This window comes from Notamacropus eugenii, chromosome 5, assembly GCF_028372415.1.
Source record: "Notamacropus eugenii isolate mMacEug1 chromosome 5, mMacEug1.pri_v2, whole genome shotgun sequence".
Taxonomy (NCBI): Eukaryota; Metazoa; Chordata; class Mammalia; order Diprotodontia; family Macropodidae; genus Notamacropus; species Notamacropus eugenii.
The window spans coordinates 222,029,652-222,052,146 of record NC_092876.1 but is presented as its reverse complement, the minus strand read 5'-3'; the positions used below and the strand labels follow the sequence as shown (position 1 = coordinate 222,052,146).

The window sequence follows — 22,495 nt, the reverse complement described above, 5'->3', positions numbered from 1 at the left end:
TTTTCATCAAGAATGCTTGAAAGTCCTCTATTTCATTGAAAGACCAATTTTTCCCCTGAAGTATTATACTCAGTTTTGCTGGGTAGGTGTTTCTTGGTTTTAGTCCTAGTTCCTTTGACTTCTGGAATATCCTATTCCATGCCCTTTTATCCCTTAATGTAGAAACTGCTAGGTCTTGTGTTATCCTGATTGTATTTCCACAATACTTGAATTGTTTCTTTCTAGCTGCTTGCAATATTTTCTCCTTGACCTGGGAACTCTGGAATTTGGCCACAATGTTCCCAGGAGTTTCTCTTTTTGGATCTCTTTCAGGCAGTGATCTGTGGATTCCTTGAATACTTATTTTGCCCTCTGGTTCTAGAATATCAGGGCAGTTTTCCTTGATAATTTCATGAAAGATGATGTCTAGGCTCTTTTTTTGATCATGGCTTTCAGGTAGTCCCATAATTTTTAAATTGTCTCTCCTGGATCTGTTTTCCAGGTCAGTTATTTTTCCAATGAGATATTTCACATTATCTTCCATTTTTTCATTCTTTTGGTTTTGTTTTGTGATTTCTTGGTTTCTCATAAAGTCATTAGCCTCCATCTGTTCCATTCTAATTTTTAAAGAACTATTTTCTTCAGTGAGCTTTTGAACCTCCTTTTCCATTTGGCTAATTCTGCTTTTGAAAGCATTCTTCTCCTCATTGGCTTTTTGAACCTCTTTTGCCAATTGAGTTAGCCTATTTTTCAAGGTATTATTTTCTTCAGCATTTTTCTGGGTCTCCTTTAGCAGGGTGCTGACCTGATGTTCATGCTTTACTTGCATCTCTCTCATTTCTCTTCCCAGTTTTTCTTCCACCTCTCTAACTTGATTTTCAAAATCCTTTTTGAGCTCTTCCATGACCTGAGCCCATTGGGTGGGCTGGGATACAGAAGCCTTGACTTCTGTGTCTTTCCCTAATGGTAAGCATTGTTCTTCCTCATCAGAAAGGAAGGGAGGAAATACCTGTTCCCCAAGAAAATAACCTTCTATAGTCTTATTTTTTTTCCCTTTTCTGGGTATTTTCCCAGCTAGTTACTTGGCTTCTGAATATTCTCTTCACACCCATTTTGCCTCTGGATCTGCCCAGCCAGCCTTTGGGGTCTGAGATTGAAATGCTGCTTCCCAGCCTCAGGGCTTTTGGCGGGGGCGGGGCTGCTATTCAGTGTGAGATCAAGTTCAGGTGCTCAGGTCGGGGCAGGGGCACCTCACAGGGCTCAGTTCCCTCAGGGGGTTTATGCAGAGACCTTCAACAATGGATCTGAGCTCCAGCCTGCTTGGGGAGCCCTGGTCTGCTCCCGCCTCTGCTGCTGCCTCCTGAGGGGGCCTGAGTTATGGGGGCACCCCACTCCACTCTCGGCAAATCGAGAGGACCCTCTCACCAACCTTTGGGGCCCGTGGGTGGAGGGACCCACGCGGCCGCTGGAGATTCCGTCCCTGAAACCTGCTCGGATCTTCTGCTCTCGGCACAGCGTGGCCAAGGCAGGGCTGGGCTCAGCTCCAGGTCCACAGTGTGACGGATCTTTGGTGTCTGTTTTCAGGGCTCTCTGGAACAGAAATCTCGTCTGCTCTGTTGTTCTGTGGCTTCTGCTGCTCCAGAATTTGTTGGGAGTTCTTTTTTACAGATATTTTATGGGCTGTGGGTTCGGAGTTAGCATATATGTGTCTTTCTACTCCGCCATCTTGGCTCAGCCCCTAACATAGTGTTTTCAAAGGAAATCATATAGATGAAAATATTTTGAAAAGCTCTACTGAAAGGAGTAGTAACATTTTAATTTGTTATTATTGGTGCTATATTATCCCACTATCTAGGTACAAATATCCTGTAGTTTATTAAACCTTTTTTCTTCCCTGTCTCTATATGATCCTGGATTAATTCCTACAACCCATTTCTAGAAGGATAATTGAAAATTATCTAGCAGCAGACATTCTTCCCACAATGCATTTCAATTGTGTAGACCTTCCTCCTCCTCTGATAAGTGCAAGCAATTGAGGGGATTAGTAGTTAAATGACCCTAATGACTAATGATCATAAGTAGAAAAATTGCTAGAGGACCTAAATCATTCACCTTCAATCTTTGCTATAAAGGAAACCAGAAAAAAGAGAAAGCTGCAGAACCAGGAGAGCAATTGGTACACTGGCAAAATTGTAAAGACAAATTTGAATGAACTAAAAACTAATCAGTAAATAATAACAATCAATAATGAGTCATGTTGCCAACCTCCTTTCAAACAGGCAATAGACTCCAGGTGCATATATTTATAGAAATGCCCAATGCAGGGGTGGTTTTTCTTAACAATCTATATTTGTTACAAGGTTTTTGTTTTTTTTTTTTTGTTTTTTTTTCACAACAGGAGGGATGAGGTGACAGGGAGAGAAAATAAATGCTTGTTAATTGAAAAATTAAAATAAAATAAAAGTTACATTTTATAAAAGTAAAATTTGCAGCTAAAGGGAGAGATAGCTCATAGCTACCCACTGGAGAATCAAAAGAAGTTGGTAAAATTTAATCATACTCTTAAAGGAAACAAGAAACATTTCATAGGCCATTTAGTCCTCATTTATTGTGATATAAATGATATTTTTAAAAGTTTGCCATAAAAATAACTGGAGCTTATGAACTAGCATTTGTTGCTTTGCTAAGAATGAGGGAGAAATTCTGCTAAGAACCTGATAAGGCTCTCCATAAATTAACATGTATTATGATAGCTGAAGACTTTAATGAAAAGGTATAAAAGGTCAAGATGGAGAGAAATGTATGGGAAAGGACAGACAAGAAAAGTCTTTTTTAATGTAGGAGTTTTCCCCGGATCAGCTTTCTGTGTATAATCAGACCATATACTTATCAGAGCTAAGATCAAAATTATTTTTTTTAAAAAAAGAAAGCTTGATTATAAACAAAAAAAAAAGGTATTACATACAATAGAAACATCTTAACCCTGAACTCTTTAAACAAGTCAAGAAATATTTATTAAACACCTATTATATGTCAGGTACTACAGTTTAGTGGAGGAAACAACATCCAAAGAGCTATGTAAAGGAGCTCATCACTGAGGGAATTGAGAAAGCCTTCTTGCAGAAGGTGGAATTTTAGCTGAGATTTAGAGGAATCCAGGAGACAGAGATGCCAAGTGTAAGAATTCTAGGCATCAGGGACAGCATACAATAGGAGGTAGAGCATCTTGAGCAAGGAACAGCTCAAAGACTGTCACTTAGACTTGTGTCTCTGGAAAGTGTAATACATGAAAATACTGATAAGTAACTGACAGTCAAAAATAGGGAATAGAAAACAAAAATAACATCAATACTGACTGTGATAAAACTTTACATAAAAAGTTAACCAGTGATGTTATTTGCTGCAAGGAGACCAAAGGAGTTCAAAAAGTGACCAAGTAAAAAAATGCATGACTTACCAACTAGAGAAAAATGGCTATTGATGCAACAGCAGGTTATAATATAAAATCATTTGTAGAATCTTATGAAGAAAGATGACAGATGATAATGAAGAATACTGTCTTATAAGGCAGAGAGAAGTACTGGAGTGAAAAATAAGTTTAAAGAACATTGGTAAGACATTCAGCTAAGTAAAGTCATCCCAAGGGCATTTAAGGACAAAAAACCAGAAAGGACAACAAGTGAGAGCAAAAATAAAATTGATTTGCAAAAATTGTTATAAAAAAAGCTTTTTTCTCCCTTAAGGGAAATAAAACAAATCACCATGCTTGGAATGAATATCATGTTTCCAGATATGTCTTATAAGGGGAAGTACAAATGGAACAAAAAAGAATAAAGACAGGTTTAAAAAAAAAAGAATGGAGGGGAGACCTTAGCTGGTGGTCATATAATTGCGAGGGCATCAAGGGATTGATATGCAAGGTATCTGAGGAAGAAAAAATACTAAAAGTATAGTGAGAAATTTTGCCATTTAAAAAAAAGTGAGGAAGAAAAGAACAGTATTTACTAATCTATCTTATGATGTTTCTATTTATACAAATCTTTCTGAGGGTCATCTACACATGTATTGAGGTCATCCTGGATGACCATATTAGTTAACAAGGAAAAAGCAGAATTTCATTTGTAATATTAAAAAATGGACCACATCTTTACCACTTCCCAATTTATTGAGATGTGAAGACTATAAGATCTCATAGTTGTTAATTATGAAAAAGCATTTGAACTGGAGAAAAAGACCCTTTTCAACAAGGTGTTTCCAATTCATATATTAAAATCATTCAAGATTCCTCAGAAGTTATAACATAAATAAGATAAAATAGTGAAGTGACAAAGCACTGTTAGATATGTTCCGAGTTTAGCTGCATAATTGAATTTTAAGACTGTAACATCTGCTCATCTATCTTGAAGACATAGGAGTTAACCATTACATGATAAATGTCTGTATACCAAAGTACAAGGTAGCATAAAAACCATGTGTATTTTTGTGGTTACTCAACTATAGGGATTATGTTATGTAAATAATCTGATGACCTAAATTAAGAGAGGATGCTAAAATTTAGTGAGAATCCTGGCTTAGTGTCTTAGCAGGGCTGAGTTTATTGAGCACTGAATGTTATTAGTATACTGTAGCACCCAAAATTCCATATGAACGTTAATTTTGAAATCAATCAGAGAGTACTCTACAACAACGACTTATACTCTAAGACCTAGATTAAGATCTAGTCAGTGAGTTTGTCTTTTGAAAAACATGCTTATAAGAAGAGTTAATGTTTCATGAAGAATGCTAATTTATATTTTGAATAACCTTAATTCTTCAAGGGTTAAGTATACTTAGTGACCCACTCTATTTCCCCGGAAAATCTTCTAACGCCAGTTAACACAATCATCAGAAAGTATTTATGGAATCAATATATAGTTTTCTAGACAATTTACCTTATCTGGTTCTTTTTTCTTAGTTACTAGTTGCAAATAATTTACTTTTGAATATCCTTTCTTTTCCATGAATGATCCCTTTTATCCTTTATATGCTATGCAAGGTTTGATAGGTCAGAAGTTATTTTACATGACGTAGAAAACCTTCCAGATAGTCCCTGGATATAAGATGTATATGAGACAGTCAGTTCTGAGTCTCCAATAAATCCAATGGTCAGAAATAATATGGAAACAAAATATCGTATGGGTAGTACATAGATGGTTCATTGTTAAAGGTCTTTTAATGTGTAACTCAGTTAGATAAAATCTAAAAATCGGGGACATAAATCAAGATATTACACACAGGATGGGTAAGTATAGATAGGTTGCAGTCCATATCACAGAGGAGAACAACCAAATAGATATGAGAGAGCTATTTAGCTTACACTTGTGAAATCTTGTCCATGTGTTACAAACATTGCATTTTAATACATACCTACTAATATCTCACTTCTTTTTTTTAAGTTTTCCTCTTCTCCCGTCACCCCCTTCTTTTCTATGTATGTTGGGGTGAGGCAGGTAGAAAAGTTAATGAGAAGTTACATATATATATATATAATGTCATTTTTGTGGTCCCTTTCCTGTTTTTTATCATTGCTTGCTTATCAGATCTTGTCCTACTCTGCTATCCAGTGGCTCTGTTGTTCTTAACCTTCCTACTGTTCCTTGCACATGACACTCCTCCTGATTCTGTGCATTTTCACTACCTGTCCCTCTTGCTGAGAATTCTCTCCCTCTGGCATTTCTGTCTCCTCATTTCCCTGGATTCCCTGAGATCTCAGCTAAAATTCCACCTTCTTCTTTCTCAGTTCCCCTGGATGCTAGATCTTTCCCTCAGAATCACAGAAAGCTAGAACTCATAGGGACCTTAGAGATAATCTGAGAGTCTAGCCCCCTTATTTTATAAATGAAGAATAAAATAAAAATGTTAATAAATTAAATAAATTTTAATAAATAAAATACAGTTTTGTAAATTGAGAACAAGGGAAATAATGGTATTTGGTCAGCACCACTGAGCTAGCAGAGCCAGGATTCAGACCCAGGTCTTCTGACTCTTCCCCCCCCATTTCTCTCTGCCATGCTGACCATAAAGATGGTGGTGAGGGTTATAAAAACTCACATTTGTACAGTGCTTTCCAGTTTGTAAAACACTTTCCTCATAAATAACCGTGTAAAGTTATTATCTTTAAGCAAAGAGGAGATAATGAGAGTGAAAACTATCATTTAATCACAGCTAGTGTAGAATAGAGGTAATCACATCAAAAAGCCTCATTTGCTCTAAAATAGGATTTATTCAAACTCTGGTCCATCTTACGTATTTTTTAAGGTGACTTAGACCCAGAAACATCAAAGAAGCTTCATTGTAAAAAAAAATTTTACCTATCAAAAGGTCCAGTACTATAGGTTCCTGAGATAAAACTATAATAAGGATTAAGTAAACAGAATTCTTAATATAGGAAGTGTCCCAAAGTCACTAAGACTTTGGGACCACCCTATTTATTCTAATCTAAGCCTTAATTTTCTCTTATAAGCTTTAATAGCTTAAAACTTAAACCTCCATTGAGTTACAAGACACTCTTTAGATTCTACATTAAAGCCCATCTTTAATAGCTTAAAACTGCACTAAAACTTTTGGGACACCCTATATATTCTTTCCTATAGCATATTTAATAAAAAGGAAATGATACAAAAAGAATCAGAATCACAATTAGCTCTATGCTCTAATAATTGCTCTAAAAAACTGCCATGCTCTATAAAACATGGTCATCAGGTACTGGTAAATAAGATAACATTTTTAATATCATATGTAATTGAATAATAAAATTAAAATAAACATTGATACATTTGTGAGGTGTTAGGTATAAAAGGTAGTATGAACAGGGATATAAAAGTTACCATAATACTAAGGAGCTAAAAAAAATCTATTTAATATGCTTATCCCACATGGTCACTACTATAACGATTCAAACAGATTGCCTTATAAATTCAATTCTAAAATTTCACTGGACTTTAAAATAGGCCAGTTAAAAATCTGCAGTACGGAAATTTTTAAAGCAGTATGTTAAGGTTACATAATACATATTACATTCTATTCTAAGAATATACACAGTAACATTTAATATATCCTATAAATCATTATCAGTAGAATTGAAATGTAGGTATGTCACAGAAAAATAAAAATAAGCAGATTTTTTTCAAAAAACTGACAGATAGAAAAAGATTCTTTTAAACATTTCTAGATATAACTTTTAAAACAGTAATTAATATTAATTACTACTTTTTAAATTCTAATGTAATTCAATGCATAGTAAGTATATAAATTTTAATAAAGTTTAGTCATTATGAAGCTAAAGGCAGTCAAATAAAGCTAACAATTGATACCTCATTACATTTGGTTAATGCTTTTTTAAAAAAAGTTAATAGATAGTATCCATTTTTCATACTTTAATTTGCTTTATATAGCTTCTTTGAAGATTTATGAGAGAGTATTCACCATAAGAGGAACAGCTAGGTGGCACAGCAGATAGAGTGCCAGGCCTCGAGTTAAAACGACTTATCTTCCTGAGTTCAAATGTGGCCGCAGACACTTACTAGCTGTGTGACCCTGGGAAAGTCACTTAACCCTGTTTGCCTCATTTTCTTCATCTGTTAAATGAACTGGAGAAGGAAATGGTAAACCACTCCAGTATCTTTGCCAAGAAAACTATAGATGGGGTCACAAAGTCAGACATGATTGGAAAATGACTGAACACGAAATTCACCTTAAGAAGTAATATTTGACTTTCCTTGAGTTTGTTTTAATATTATGTCCATTATGATATCCCAGTACACTATAAACTATGGTGGATTTCTTATTTATGATCATAAAAAATATTTCAAATTAAATGAAAAGTACTCATATTTTATTTATAACTCAGAACTTGACTTTGACAAGCTAAAATACCTTGATATTCAAGCCAAGGGGAGAAGAATGAATTGTACAGTTACGAAATTTTAAATTATTTTATATCATATGGTATCTGTGTGCCCCACTGAAACAGCTAGAAAAATGAGAAAGTTACATTTCTATCCGTCCCCTGGATCCTCTATGGCAAATTTATAGGAGCACATGGATGAGAGTCTGTCTCACAGTGGGTATATGGGTTGCGACCATCATTCACCAGCATACCTATATCTATATGATCACAGGTCATAGAATGAGAGTATTCTAGAATTAGAACTAGAAGAACTTAGAAGTCACAAAACTCACCTCCCTTATTTAACAGAGAAGGAGCTTGTGGCTTAGAGAAACTATACTTATAGTAAGCAGATTTATTTGAGTATGTGAAATTATATTAGAAAAGATTAAGCTGCATTCAGTTATTCTAGATTACCACTTAATGTAGCCTCTTTGGAGGAGTTTATAAATACATTGTGCTAAAATAGCTTTAACACTGAGCATAAATATTAGTACAAAATTTACCATATGTCTGTTCATGTGTTTAACATATGGAGATATACAGAAGTTTATGCCAGGCTTATAAATATATACCAAAACTTCCCTGGACTTTTAGCAATATTTAGCCACCTGCCCCAACCAACTAGTGGAACACAAAATAAATGAACTGAAAGAGCTTTATTTTATAAGTCAAGTCTATGGGACTTTCACCCTGTTGAATATTTGTGAATATCTTATCCAACTAGATGATGTGCTCTGCAAATATTAATAGCTCTGAAAATGTTTTCATTGTTGTTCTTCTAAGACTGAAAGGCAGCATACCACAGTACAGAGGGACAGCAGTAGAGTTAGGAAGTCCTCACTTTACGACTCGGGGCAAGTCCTTGACCCTTTTCTTGCCCATAGCCTAGATAGCTTTCTTAAACTCTAAGTCACCAAGCAGTGACTCATCTGTATAAGTAGAGAGAATTTCTATGGTGAGAGTTTGTCATATCAATGAAATGACAGGTCCAAGAAAAAAACAAACAAAATTTTAAGGATAATTATGCATTTATTATCTAAGTCTAAAGCAGCTATTAGAAATCTTTTGTTTAAATTTTCCCATTTAGAAAACAGAACATTATTTTTCTAATATAAAGATTTGCATTACTTTAATTAGAGGGAAGCTTGAGATTAATGCTTTTTTCCTATGTAGCTATTACTTTCCCTTTCCTTGGTCCAGTAAGGCATTTAGACAGAATGGATTGGTGTTAAAAAAAAAAAAAAAAAAAAGAGGGCTATTTGGAGCTGTGGTAGCAAATTCAAATAGAAATTGAAGCTACTAATCCATACATAATCATCCCTGCAGGCCCCATATTGACTCAGTTTTAAATCTTACCATGTTTTACTGTATTTTTATTTATTTTTCTAAATATTTCCTAACTATGTTGTCATCTGGTTCAGTCCCACACGGGAATGTTGCTGGTTACATGTGGCCTAACAGGCCTTGTGTTTCACATCTGTGATTTATAGTTGAAGTGCAATGTGACAGTATTAAGGTATTTGGTGCATGTTCTTCTACTAAAAAAAAAAGTCTGCCTTTGATAGGAATGCCCAATTTCTACTGCTTATCCCTTCAGAACATTTACTATATAACTTGAACTAATCAGGGGATTTCAGCAAAGACATTGAACCTGAAACGAGGGAGGGTGGCAGCAAGAAAGGAGTTATACACCTGAGAAAATGCCACTGAAATGAATGAAATATTCCAGGGTTCTCTTTCTTTGATTTTGTTTAGGTTAAGTTCTAATGTTAAATTAAATGTACTTCCTACCTCCTCATTCCTCCTTTCTGCGTATCTCCAATTGCTTGTCTCTCATTGTTTGTCCCATTTCTTTCTTAGAAAACCTCTGTGTTTAAACAGTCTAGGAAAAGAGTTCTTTACCTAGGATCCAGAGACCCCTCCATGAATAGATTTCATGGAGTCCATAAACTTGAATGGGAAAACAATTACATTTTTGTTTTCACTAACCTCTATCTGAAATTTAGCATTTCTTAAATTATTTTAAATCTTCTTTAAACTGGCAAAGGGGTCCATAAAAAAAAAAACAGAAGGTGAAAAACTCCTGGTTGATAATTTTAAAATTGATTTCATTGAGACATGAAGATTAATATGCCCAGTCAAACTTGTTTGATATATATAACTTGTATATTTTTTTTTCAAAAGTGAGCCATGTTAATAAGGATAAAGACTAGAAAAAGATTCTTTGAAACAAATACCACAACATACTTCCCATTTGTAAACATGGCCTTTGTGTCAACATCCTGGTAATTCTGTCTCCATTAAGCAATAAATAAAATATCTTAGCCTCTCATTAGATGTGAAACAAAAATCTTCTTTAAAGGGATGTAACAAAATAGGATTGGGCTAGGCATTCCAGAAGGTTTTTGGTATAAGAGATAAGCAAGTTCAGCTAAGAAGAGCAAGACTATTTTCCCCATTAATGTGAAAAAGTATGGTCATAGAATTCAAAAAGACTGTGGTCCCAAGATGTCCTGATCCCCCTAAATGGCTTTTGAGATGAGTTAGTTGCAGTTTTTTTAAAGTTGTTTAAAGGCACTGTGGGAACAACAATTGGTACCTTTGAGGTCAAGAACTTATTTCCAGGGAAATGCAAAAAAAGAAAAGAATTCATTGCTCTCTTGTAATTTATCTTAAGTAAAATACTTCCTCCTTCTTGACCATCTGAGGTTTTAGTCATCATCATTATTATTGATAGCAATTTAAAAACTGATTTTTTTTCCAATGTGTCCTAGGTTCAGGGCAAAGAAAAAATGAAAATCCAAATTTATGAAACAAATTTTGGGGTTGTCATTTGCATTACAAAAAAGCATACCATAAAATCTCATGAATACTTTCTCTAGTATTCATGAAATATGATTTAAGCTACTAAAGTGATTTATACATACTGTAGCTTTTCAGAAACACATCTAATGCCCAAATGAAGATATACTTTTAAAGATATTTTGTTTGATCACTTTCCTACAGGGTGAAAGCTTCCTATAAAATAAAGAGCTGGTTTACAGAATTAGGAATCATCTCCTTACACCTGCTCTCTTCACAAAATCCCACCCCTTCCTCCCACCTCTGCTTCTTCCACAATATGGTATAGTGGGAAAAGAATTAGAGTAGGTATTCTAAGACAGGCTCTAAGCCCAGCACTACTATTTCCTTACTTTGGGCAAGTCCCTAAAACTCAGTTTCCTTGTCTGTAAAATAAGAATAATAAGACTGCCTAACTCAAACTGCTATGAGAATGACATGGGATTGTGTATTTGACAATTCTTTCCCATCTACACATGGTTGCCTAAAATTCTACCTTTTCTACTTCTAATACTTGGTTTAAGGCTTTCTCCTTTTCTTTCTGTTGACATGCAAACACTGAGAAAGACAAAAGTTTAAGCCTTATTCATTATTCATACTTTCGTGCAAATGAGTTTATTAGACACACACACACACACACACATACACACACACACACACACACACACACACACACACACACACACACACACCAGAGAACAAGTCAACTTGATGGAGTGCTGGAGGGATGGGAAAAGGTGGAGAAAGGGACTTAGGATACCAAAGACATATTTCACCTATTTCATAAGCTTGGGTAGGGTTGTCACTGGCTATAAGAGAAGGAAGAATGATTTTCCCCTCTGCAGAATATCTTTTTTTATCCCTATCTTATGATGAGGTAGTCACACTGTGAAATTGCTAGTAATTCCTTAACCTCCTCTCTTGAGCCTATGTAGTCAAGTGACCCATATCTGGAGCCATATAACACCTAACACACCATTTTGTACTTTTATGGCCACCATTTCCTCCAAGAATGGGCCCATTGCATTTAGCACGTAATATACAGTCATGTGCACAGTAACTTTGGTTAACTAAGTTAGAACTTATTTTCATTTTACTAATGGAGAAACTGAAGCACAGAGCCCTGAGTAAACAATGAATGTAAACTCCTTTCCAGAAAAATAAATGATAATGAAAATGGAATATATTGACAATATTAATCAGAAACTTTATATTCAACCTATCTGGGCTACTTTTTGCCAATGCTTCCTATTTTGATGGCCTGTGAACAGGTCTCTACAAAAAGGAAAATCTACCAGATAAAAAAAAAGAGTTGATCTACTGTTTCAGCTGAGTGGCCAATTTGAGTTCTCAGCTCAGCCAGATAGATGCTCCACCCTCCAAAAAGGAAACAGCTCAATCCTGTTCAATTCAGTGGTCTCATGTAAAAGTGGCCTCTCTTACTTCTCAAATATTTCTTTAAAATTTAATTAAAATAATGCCTCATACAAAGTTTATCTAAATACTGTTATTGATAGATTGACAAACATACATCTCATATGAACTGATTATACAGTCAACTCATGATTATCTGCTATGATACAAGGGGCAATGCCAACAAAAAACAAAAACAGCAATAAAAAAAGAAAAAACAACCACCAAGTAATTTGTCCCCAAACCCCAAAAGTTGATCTTCTCCTCCTGCATTAGATTACTCATCCTATATTTCTTCCAGCATTTTTCACTTCATAACCTGGCTCTATGTAAGATAGCTTTAATATTAGTTTGTAACCACCACCAATTACATAGATATGTATTTACATATCTATGTACTCACACACAAATAAATGCTGAATGCAGGAGGCAGTACTCACTGTCAGGGAAATGGACACAAATTGAATTTTTCAACCGATAAGTTGCAAGGTAGATAATACATGAACAGATAATCAAGAGTTGGCTAGAAGTTAGCTCTGTTTTGGAGGAATTTGACAACTTCTATTTTTGCAAACTATGAAATTTGACTCGGTAATGAATCAAATCATATTTGTCCAAATGTAATGTTTGATCTGTCCCTCCTAGTTACAATTAACTACAAAGTGAATGGCAAAGCACCCAACCTACATTATACGAGCATTATTAACGATGGCATAGTGTCCATTTTTGAAGACTAACCCACACTCAGAGTTTCAAAGCATGCTTCCTTTTCTCCTTCCCTTTCTCTGTTTTTAAGGCCAACTCAAAATACTTAATATTAACAATGTGCAAACCAACTCATAAAGATTCTGGGTACTCTTCCGAACTCTCTGCAGTATATGACATTTACAAATACCAAGGCTATTTCCAGAGCAAAACGTCTGTTAATTATAATTAATATGTGGATCCGCAATGGCAGTCCAAATTGACACTAAAGATGCCTTCTGAAAGGTGATTGATTACCTCTCTGGTGGTATTGCCTTTCATTAGCTACAACTGATTAATTGTTATATTCTATTATATTTATGTGGAATGTGATGCTGTATGATATCACAAGGAATGAAGGACAGTAAAGCTTTGTAGACACTACAACTTAATGAAACATTTGTGTTCAGTCTGAATGCCTGAAATTAATTCAGAGAACATATATTTGAGGGAGAATTATTACACATTCAGAAAACTAATATTCCTTACCCACAGAAAAGTAAAAAGATTACCAACAATCTCCCTATTGACACTATTATTACAACTATATTTCCAGCTGGGCAAGGATTATATTTTGTGCAGATCAAGACAATCTATATACTGGTAGTATGAAACTTTTTACATTTTCCCCCCTCAGGTCCTAAAGGGATTTCCAGAGTGTCTACAAGCTGACATTTGCCTGCATCTCAACCAGACTTTACTTCAGAACTGCAAAGCTTTTCGGGGGGCCAGTAAAGGTTGCCTCCGGGCTTTGGCTATGAAGTTTAAGACAACACATGCACCTCCAGGAGACACCCTAGTTCACTGTGGGGATGTCCTCACTGCACTTTACTTCCTATCCAGAGGCTCCATTGAAATTCTCAAAGATGACATCGTCGTGGCTATTCTGGGTAAGTGCCTTAGAACGGAAGGGTGAGAATGTCAATTCTTTGCCAAATTATCTCACAGCTTCTGTACAAAACTTCTTGGCCATGATTTCTAAGGACTGGTTCACATTTATGATTACTATTTTAATTCTGAGTAATTTGAACACTGCATCAAATGCATTTTAGACTCTTCCAAATTCTCGTGTCAGACTTTCTTCCTGTGTGTGTTTAACTGATGTAAAAGTTATGTGACACCATCTTGTTCTTGACAGCTACTTACGTGTGTGAGGCCAAAGTATGGAAATGCTCTTTCATTAGTATTTTATCTTGATGTTTGCTTTTTTTGTATTCCCAGTTGTTCCTGTAAGCCTTTAAGATAAAAGGTATATGTGTGGCACTATTCTGGCCATTTCATGGCTTCACAGATTTGGATTTCAATGGGCTTAGTGACTTGTGCTGTCCCACATCTCCCCATTCCCCAATAAGGAGAAAAGGGCTTTATAACCCGGGCAGGGCTGTGTCTTTATAAGCTTTATAAGCTCATTGTGTCTTTGTAAAGTTGTGTACATCACACCTGGGGAAGAGAGATGATGATATGAGATAATTTTTTTTAAAAATTAAAATATCAGCTGATTGAGAATATGAATGAAAGGTAATATCTAATGTTACCCTTACAAGTTAATTTAATTTTAGCTAGTAGCAACTTTAATACATTTTTATATGAAAAGTCTCACCAGCACCTTAGCTCTTATCTCAGCATTTCATCTGAACTGCCCCTTACAAAAACTGTGATTTTGACCTCTACCCCAACAAACCTTCCCTTAGATTGTAAGCTTCTAAAACTCAGGGCCTGCATTGTGTCTATCTCCTCAGTGCCTAGTACATGCTATGTACTTAATGAATGTTTTGTCATGTATAACAATATAAATTATTGGATTAAAGCCAATGGAGAGGTAGATGAAGCTGGTCTTCCTCTCCCTGCCTCCCAGCTACAGGGGTGGGAATCCCATAAAATAGCAAATCTGCTCATTTCCTTTCCTTTCTGGAGGTTCTTCTCCCACTGCTACTTTTCCCAAAGGAAATAATAATAATTCATTTTAACAATATATTTTTAAAACCCTCCTTCTTTTAGTTCTTAAAGTTTAAAACTTATTTCTATTGTTCATTACATTGACAACTCAGTTCCATTTAGATATGAGGACACAATTTACAGATTTACAATCAAGAAATATTATGAAGTTGAAAAAAATTTCAATCATAATCAGAAGACCTCTACTTATTACTGGCCATGTGACTTTAAGCCAGGTCACCATTCAAACCCTTGGTTTCCTTATCTGTAAATAAGAATGTTAGACCAGATGATTTCAAAATCTTGAAGGTCCCTTCCAATTCTAATATTTTTTGATCCTACAACTCTTTCATATCAGTAAAACAAGTATGAATACCGAAATATGTTTGTTGGTCAAGAAATAGCTTTTCATTAATGTCGATCATATGACCTGTTAATGACTTAGTAGATAAATCTGGAGAATTGCCTAAATCACCCAGAGAGGTTAAGTATCTTATGCATAGTCACACAGTTAGTAGCTATCAGGGGCAGAGTTTAGAACAATAGCCACACTGGATGATAACATAATCCCTAAATCATCCTTACTCTAAGTTCGACATTCACAATACTCTCCTTAAATATAGCACCCAAAATGAAGACAATATTCCTTATGTGGTCATCAGGGCAGAGTAGAGCAGGACTGTCTCTTATTCTTCACAATAAGCCTCATTTAATGTAGTCTAGACTTTAGTTACCATGTCACACAATTAATTCATTGTGTCTGTGATCTACTACGACTCCCAGATCTTTTTCACATAAACTCTTATTTAGTTATGCCTCCCTCATCCTGTACTGTTAGCTGGCCTGGAATTAGAAAGACCTGAGATCAAATCTGGCTTCAGACACATCTTAGCTCTTCTTCTGTGGCCCCTATCTACCTCTACTTCTTCAGCTATAAAATGGGAATGACAATAATCTACCTTATAGGATTGCTGTAAGGATCAAGTGGGATAATATCTTTAAAGCTCGTCACACAGCACCCGGCACATAGTAGGCATTTATAATTTCTTCTTCTCTTCCTTTTATCTTTACCTTCTCTTGGTGCAGATGATTTTTTAAACCCAAGTGTGGGATATTTATTTAATTTTATCTTACCAAATTTGACCCATTATTCTAGCTCTCGATATCTTTTTTAATCATCACCCTGGCATCTAGTACGTTAGCCATCCCTCTCAACTTTGTGCTTTCTATGCATGTGATAAATCACCATCTATGATTATCCAAACAATTTATTTGTAAAATATTAAATAATACCTAGAACAGATTCCTGGGACACTTTTCTTAGATACCATTCTTAAAGTTTACATCAAGCTTATATTGACTTCTTTTTGGGTCCAGCCCCTCAACCCATTCTGAATATACCCAACCATTCTATTATATAGCCATTTGCTTCTCAACTTTTTTTAATATGATGATGATTTTCTCTCTCAAAAATACTTCTCAAACTCTTAAATGTTAGTAAAATGGGCTTGAGACATGATTAATTTAACAATGCTTTCAAATGATTTTTTATTTTATTAACCACAACAGTACATATTTGAGAAATAACACTATATGTGCAAAACATTTATTACTTCAGAATGTATGACTGTTTAATTTGGTAATTACCTACTAAATTCTATTGTATTTTTTTTTTTGAAAATAAAAATCAAAATAGCAGTGCCTGGGGTGGGGGGTGTGAGGGGAATATATGTTTTCAAAGACCACTAGCAATAACTCTGAGACACTTCAGGGATCCATTACTCACAGGTTGCAATCAGTGACCTAGTTTATATTTCTCTGTCTTGTCAATAAAGTTATTACAAGAAACTTGATCAAATGTTTTGCTGTAATCAAAGAAAATCGACATGACAATCTAGTAAATTTATCGAAAACATAAAAGTAGTTAAACTGGCATAACCCCTTCTTGATGGAAGTATGCTGACTCTGAATGGTTACCACTTCTCTGGCAGTGGTATGAGAACCAGCAACGGTCTCCCCTAAAGAAAATAAAGTAGATACAGAAGAAATTTATCAAGCAACTTAAAACCTTAAAAAATAGGCACTTTTTAATGAGAAGCATAAATAAGAGAGACATATACTCACTAAACATATTTGCCACTACCATGGAGGATATCCAGTGCAAGGTCCAAATGAAAGATAGGTTCCCTGTAGATCAGGTCTTCTTAACCATTTGGTGTCATGGACTCCTTTGGCATTTTTTCAGAATAATGTTTTAAAATGCCTAAAATAAAATACATAGTATTACAAAGGAAATTGATTTTATTGAACTAAAAACATGATCTTTCTCATGCAATTTTTTGGGTTCTCTAAAATATATCCCAGGTTAAGAATTCTTTTTATAGATGGTAAGATCCTCTAGTGCTCCTGTTTGCAGATGACATTGAGCTGATCTCATCAAGTCATGGAACACGGTAAAACTTAATGGGATCATAATCATTCAAAGGGGTGTCATCCAGTTATCCACACATGAAAGAACACATACACAAAGAATGTCTCTTGCCCAGATTATGCTATACAGCTGATTGGACAACCCAGAGAGTTGGTCCATCATTATGCATATCCTGAACAGACAATGCAGATTGATAGTGACCTGGACCAAGTTAATAGGAGGAACAGTTTAGACTGGGTTGCCATTGGAAAATTGTGCAGCATTTTAATGACCCATAGATTCTTCCTGAAGCAATTATCTTTAAAATCAACATTATTCTTGTGATGTGGTTTAATCATCAGATAATACAATCTCTGAAAAATTAAAGTTGTGGCTTATGCCAAAGACAGTTGAGAGGCTCATTGAGGGCATGAATCAACTGTGACATATTACCAGTACAGAACTGCCTAGGAGAACTGGAATAAAAGATATATCAGAGAGATACATGATCAGAAAAGGAGAAGGACAATAAAGAAAATTAGGCAAGAACAAGAGATTACCAATGAACAGTCTTCATTTCCCATTGTGTATCTATGTGTAAAGAAACGTAGAGGAAGGCCCCCAGTATGTTGAGTAAACCCCTGCAGAGGATTTAGATAAAGGTCTCATGGTATGCAAAGGTATGGAGGGGTTGTTATGTGCATCATTGGAGGGAGTGCCTATATTAATATAATAACAGATACATTGAAGTATCAAGTATCAAAGTATACATATAGACATATAGCAAATATAACACTAGCAGTTATGGTTATGGCCATGGCTGTGGAGGACCAGCCTGTACTGGTTCCACCAGTATTGTACCACCACCAAATATTCCCTACCCTCTTTGTTTCTGGGGATTTAATCAGCCATGCCCTATTAGAATAATAAACTAGGTTTTGGTTTTGTTTTCTTTTAACCTGGGTGAGTGCCATAGAATGGCCCATTGAGTCCTCTGCTACTTTATGTAGTTTATATTAAATGAAAAGTTAAGAATACAATCACAATAGCTTGGAGCCTCCACTAAGGAAAATTCCTAACATTTAGACAGAGTTGTCTCTTCACCCTAGTCTATATTTGTTAAACTCTAGCTAAATGCTGACCCCTTTATGGCTGAGGAAAAATCTACATTAGAAGAAAAGTTGGGGTAAAGAAAGCAGTAAACTATGCTATATTGCCTGTTAAAGGACCTTGGGAGAGAAGCTGGGGGAAGAACAAAGCTTTTCTTGGAACTTCTCTTGTTCCTTAAGCCTTTCATTTCAGCCTGAGTCTTACACTCTGAGATACAATAGGGGTCTGCTACCCTCCTCTATTTCTCCCTTCTCTATTGCAGCTCAATTTTTCCTTTCTCTTTCTCCTTTCCTTAAAGGGACTGTCACCCCTGAACCACTGAGTCCTTCTGGCTCAGCTCTTTAGGTTTCCCTTCTTCTTAGCCTCTCCCAGAAATTGGGTGTATCTCTTTAAGAACTGATATTTGATTCAATTCCACCCTCTGACTCAAAGATGGAAGTAGACACAAATAACTCTCATGGCTGAAAGAGAATGCTTGTTCCTCTTAACGAAAAATCCGCAAATGTCTGTCAGCTCTCAGTCCTCTGTTACATAGCCAAGGCAGGTAAGTGAGGATAAATACAAAAGAACCAAATCAGAAGAGCTAATAATTCATAATTAACTGAGACTAGCAAGGAAATTAAACACAACAAAAAAGGGTCTTTTGTTTCCAGCTTCTGTTTGCTTGTTTGTTTTTGGTTTTTGCTCTATTGGAAAAAAATAAGAACAAAAGAAAAAATAAGCCCATGGCTCAAAAGGATGACTATTCAAATGACAGAGAAAAGGTAGCACTACTCAATTTTTATTTTTTTCTCTGCCAAGGAAAATAACCTTTGATCTGGAAAAGACCAAAAAAAAAAAAAAAGTTAACAGGGGGTTGATACCAAAAAATAAGATATAATGAGAGGACAGAACCGCCCTCAATGAATTGGAGTCACCAGTTCCACGCAAGCTACATACTCATGTACTGTAGGAACTAGAATATGTTCTTGAAGAACACATATTCTAGTTCCTATAGTACATATACACTGATAGTATTAGTGATTATTGTCAAAGTCACAGAGAATCAATGAGATACACAGGGATCAGAGATGGACAAATATTGTCTTGATTTTCAAAAATGAGGAAAGAGCAGATTCTGCAGCTCAAGTGAGTTCAACTTGGATCCCTGGAAAAATTCTAGAACATACTGTTAAAGGAAAAATTATTGGCCATCTAGAAAAGAAATTGATGACCACAGTGATATATAGAATTTTGTAAATAACAAACTGTGACAGAATTACTAAACTAATATAGGGAATGCTATAAATATAGTTTATCCCAAGCAGTTGACAAAATCTCTCATGCTAGGAAGAAAAGATGTGGGCTAACAATAACTCAGATAAGTATATTCAAAACTGATTGAATGAAAGATCCAAAAAATAGTTGGATTTTTTTGGCCAAGATACTAGAGTGGTTTGCCATTTCCTTCTCCAGCTCATTTTACAGATGAGGAAACTGAGGCAAACAGGGTTAAATGACTTGCCCAGGGTCACATAGCTAGTGTCTAAAGCCAGATTTGAATTCAGGTGAAAATGGCCTCCCTCAATCTTTACCTTCTCTTTTGCAGCTTGGCCCTACTTTCTCTTTTTTCCTTTCATTACAAGACCTGTTGCCCCTTTGCCTCTGACTCTTTCTGGGTCAGCTCTTTAAGTCATTCTCCTTCCTCTCAGTGTCTTATTTCTTATCTCTGGGTTATTCATATTGCAGTGTTCATGAGGCAAGAGGTCTTTAATGAAGTATCCCCAGGATATCTATCCATGGTCCTTGCTGTTTAACATTTTTATCAGTGTCATCAATGACATGTCCATTAAATTTGCAGATGTCACAAAGCTAGAAGGAATAATGCACCAGATGATAAAGTCAGAATGCCAAAAGAACTAGAACACCAAGCCAAGTCAAATGTGGTGACATTCAATAAGAATAAAAATAAAAACTTACTTAGAACTTAGATTTAAATATAACTTCTTCACAATTACAAAATGGAACTAGTCATAGCTGGACAGCAGTTCATCTGAAAAAGATCTGAAAGGTACTAATGGACTACAAGTTCAACATGAGTCAATAGTGGGAAGGGAAAGACAATTAACCTAATGTGATTTTAGGCTATCGTTAATGAAGGCAAAGTGTCCAGGCCCAGGGAGACCGTAATCCTATTGTACTTTGCCCTAATCAAAACATATCTCAAGTTCTGTTCAATTCTGAGTGCCATATTTGAGGAAAGATATTGATAATTTGGAAAGCATCCAGAGAGTGAACATTATAGCGAAGGGCCTTGAGATTATGCCTTAAAAGGGCTGAAGGTATGATAGATATTTAGCCTAAAGAAGAGAATGCTTGGGAGAATATGATCACTGTGCTTTAGCACTTATAGAGATGTCATTTGAAGGACTGTCCTGAGGAAGATGGAGTTCTTCTTGGCTGGAGGGGTGGAACTAGTAAAAAACAAAGTTATAAAGAGGCTTGCTATAAGAAAAAATATTCTAAGAGAGTTATTGAGGGTCCTAGTGGATTCTTCTCCATTGGTGGTCTTCAAACAGAGAATAAATGAGTACGTCAGGTATTTGTAGAAAAAACTCATGCTCAGATCTGTGTTGAACCAGATGATCTCTGAGTTCCCTTCTAACTCTGACTGTGATTCCCTGTCTAATATTCCAAAACCATACCTTTGATAATGACAGAATTATCTACTGGAAAAGATGAGGAGTGATCTAAGTCAATTGGATGTCTGCACTAAATCTGACACCAATATGGTGAACTCCAGGAGTGTGGAACTGGCAGTCTGCCTAAGAAAGAATCAGCCCAGTCTTAAAACAGAGCAGATCTAAACTCCCATGCCAATCTTTAGTGGAATTGGCACTATATGAATGGCCACTTTGCTTCCACCCTGGATGAGATAGTGATACTACATCTAAAAAAATATGTAGAATTATGTGAAGAATTAAAGTAAAATTTGCAGTCTTATCATTTTAAGTCTCTATCTTCTTCACTTTTTTGAAAATCAGGAAGAACTTTACCCTTTTCAAGCCTCATGGCACATTTCCTATTTTCTACAGTCTTTCTAAAGATCAACACCTAACATTCACATTTCTATGTTCTTTCATTATCCTAAGATGTCCTTTCCTTCTTTCTACCACTTCATACTCACTGAGAACAGCTAGATGTTCTGTTATCCTCTTCTCATTCATCTTGAATTTCACATTCATGTTAACCATTTCTGTTCTATCCTTCCTAATCCAAACATCTACCTTCTCCTGGGTGTCTCAGAATAATTTTCCTTATTCCCTCTGCTCTGAGCAATGGTCCTCCCATATTGATTTTCCTCTTGCTTCCAACACAAGCTGAATAAAAAGGCCTTTGAGTTATCTTTAGTATTCATCGCCATCCTCACCTCATTCTGAGCTTTAGTGTTTTTTGTACCATTCTTCAAGGGCTATGAATTTATTTTATTTAATTTACCTTTGAATTTATCCTTGTTTTCATCCTCTGTATGTGTATTTTTTGATCTTCTGAATTTTTGTGCCCAAATCACTCTTTAGACAGTTTCCCTTTTTCTTCCTCATCAGAATAATTTCTCCCTATGTCTTCAGGTTATCATCCTCTTTCTCAAGAATTTTCCACCATTCTACCTCCAATTTCTGTTGGAATTTAGGACAAGGAATTGCTCTATCCTCTGATCCCTTTGAAATATCCTTTCCCAAAACACAGGGTGTATGTCACAGTAGCGTTCCCCTCCGTTCTATGAAAATGGCCACTTTTCCCCAAGATTCCAAGCACTGAAAATTTAGCAACCACTTCCTCTTGGTTGGTCAGCATTAGGTTCAAAGGAGCAATTTTTCTTACACACTCCCTCTTTTTCTCCCAGTCCGTCACCCCTACTCTGGCTTTTTTTTCTTCCTGTTAGAAATTTAATAGTATAGATAACCTGTTGTCTCCTTTTTCTTTGTGATCTTCATGCCTGCCAATTCATTCATTCATTCAAGAGTGCTTACCAAGGGCTCTCTGTCTGCAAGTCATTGAGTTGGATGCTGGGGATTCAAAGCAAAAAATAAAAGGAAACCACACGACCCTTGTGGAGCTTATTTCTACTGAGGGCATAGAATGCGTAAGCAGAT

General features: G+C 35.7%; 1 protein-coding gene across 1 annotated transcript in view; it reads left to right on the top strand.

The window, feature by feature from the left end:
- Positions 1-22,495, top strand: part of KCNH7 (potassium voltage-gated channel subfamily H member 7) — a 632,488-nt gene that overhangs the window by 559,242 nt on the left and 50,751 nt on the right. Inside the window, exon 9 of the mRNA XM_072612165.1 lies at positions 13,545-13,797. Within this exon, the coding sequence (XP_072468266.1) occupies positions 13,545-13,797 (253 nt within the window). The remainder of the gene's footprint in view (positions 1-13,544; positions 13,798-22,495) is intronic.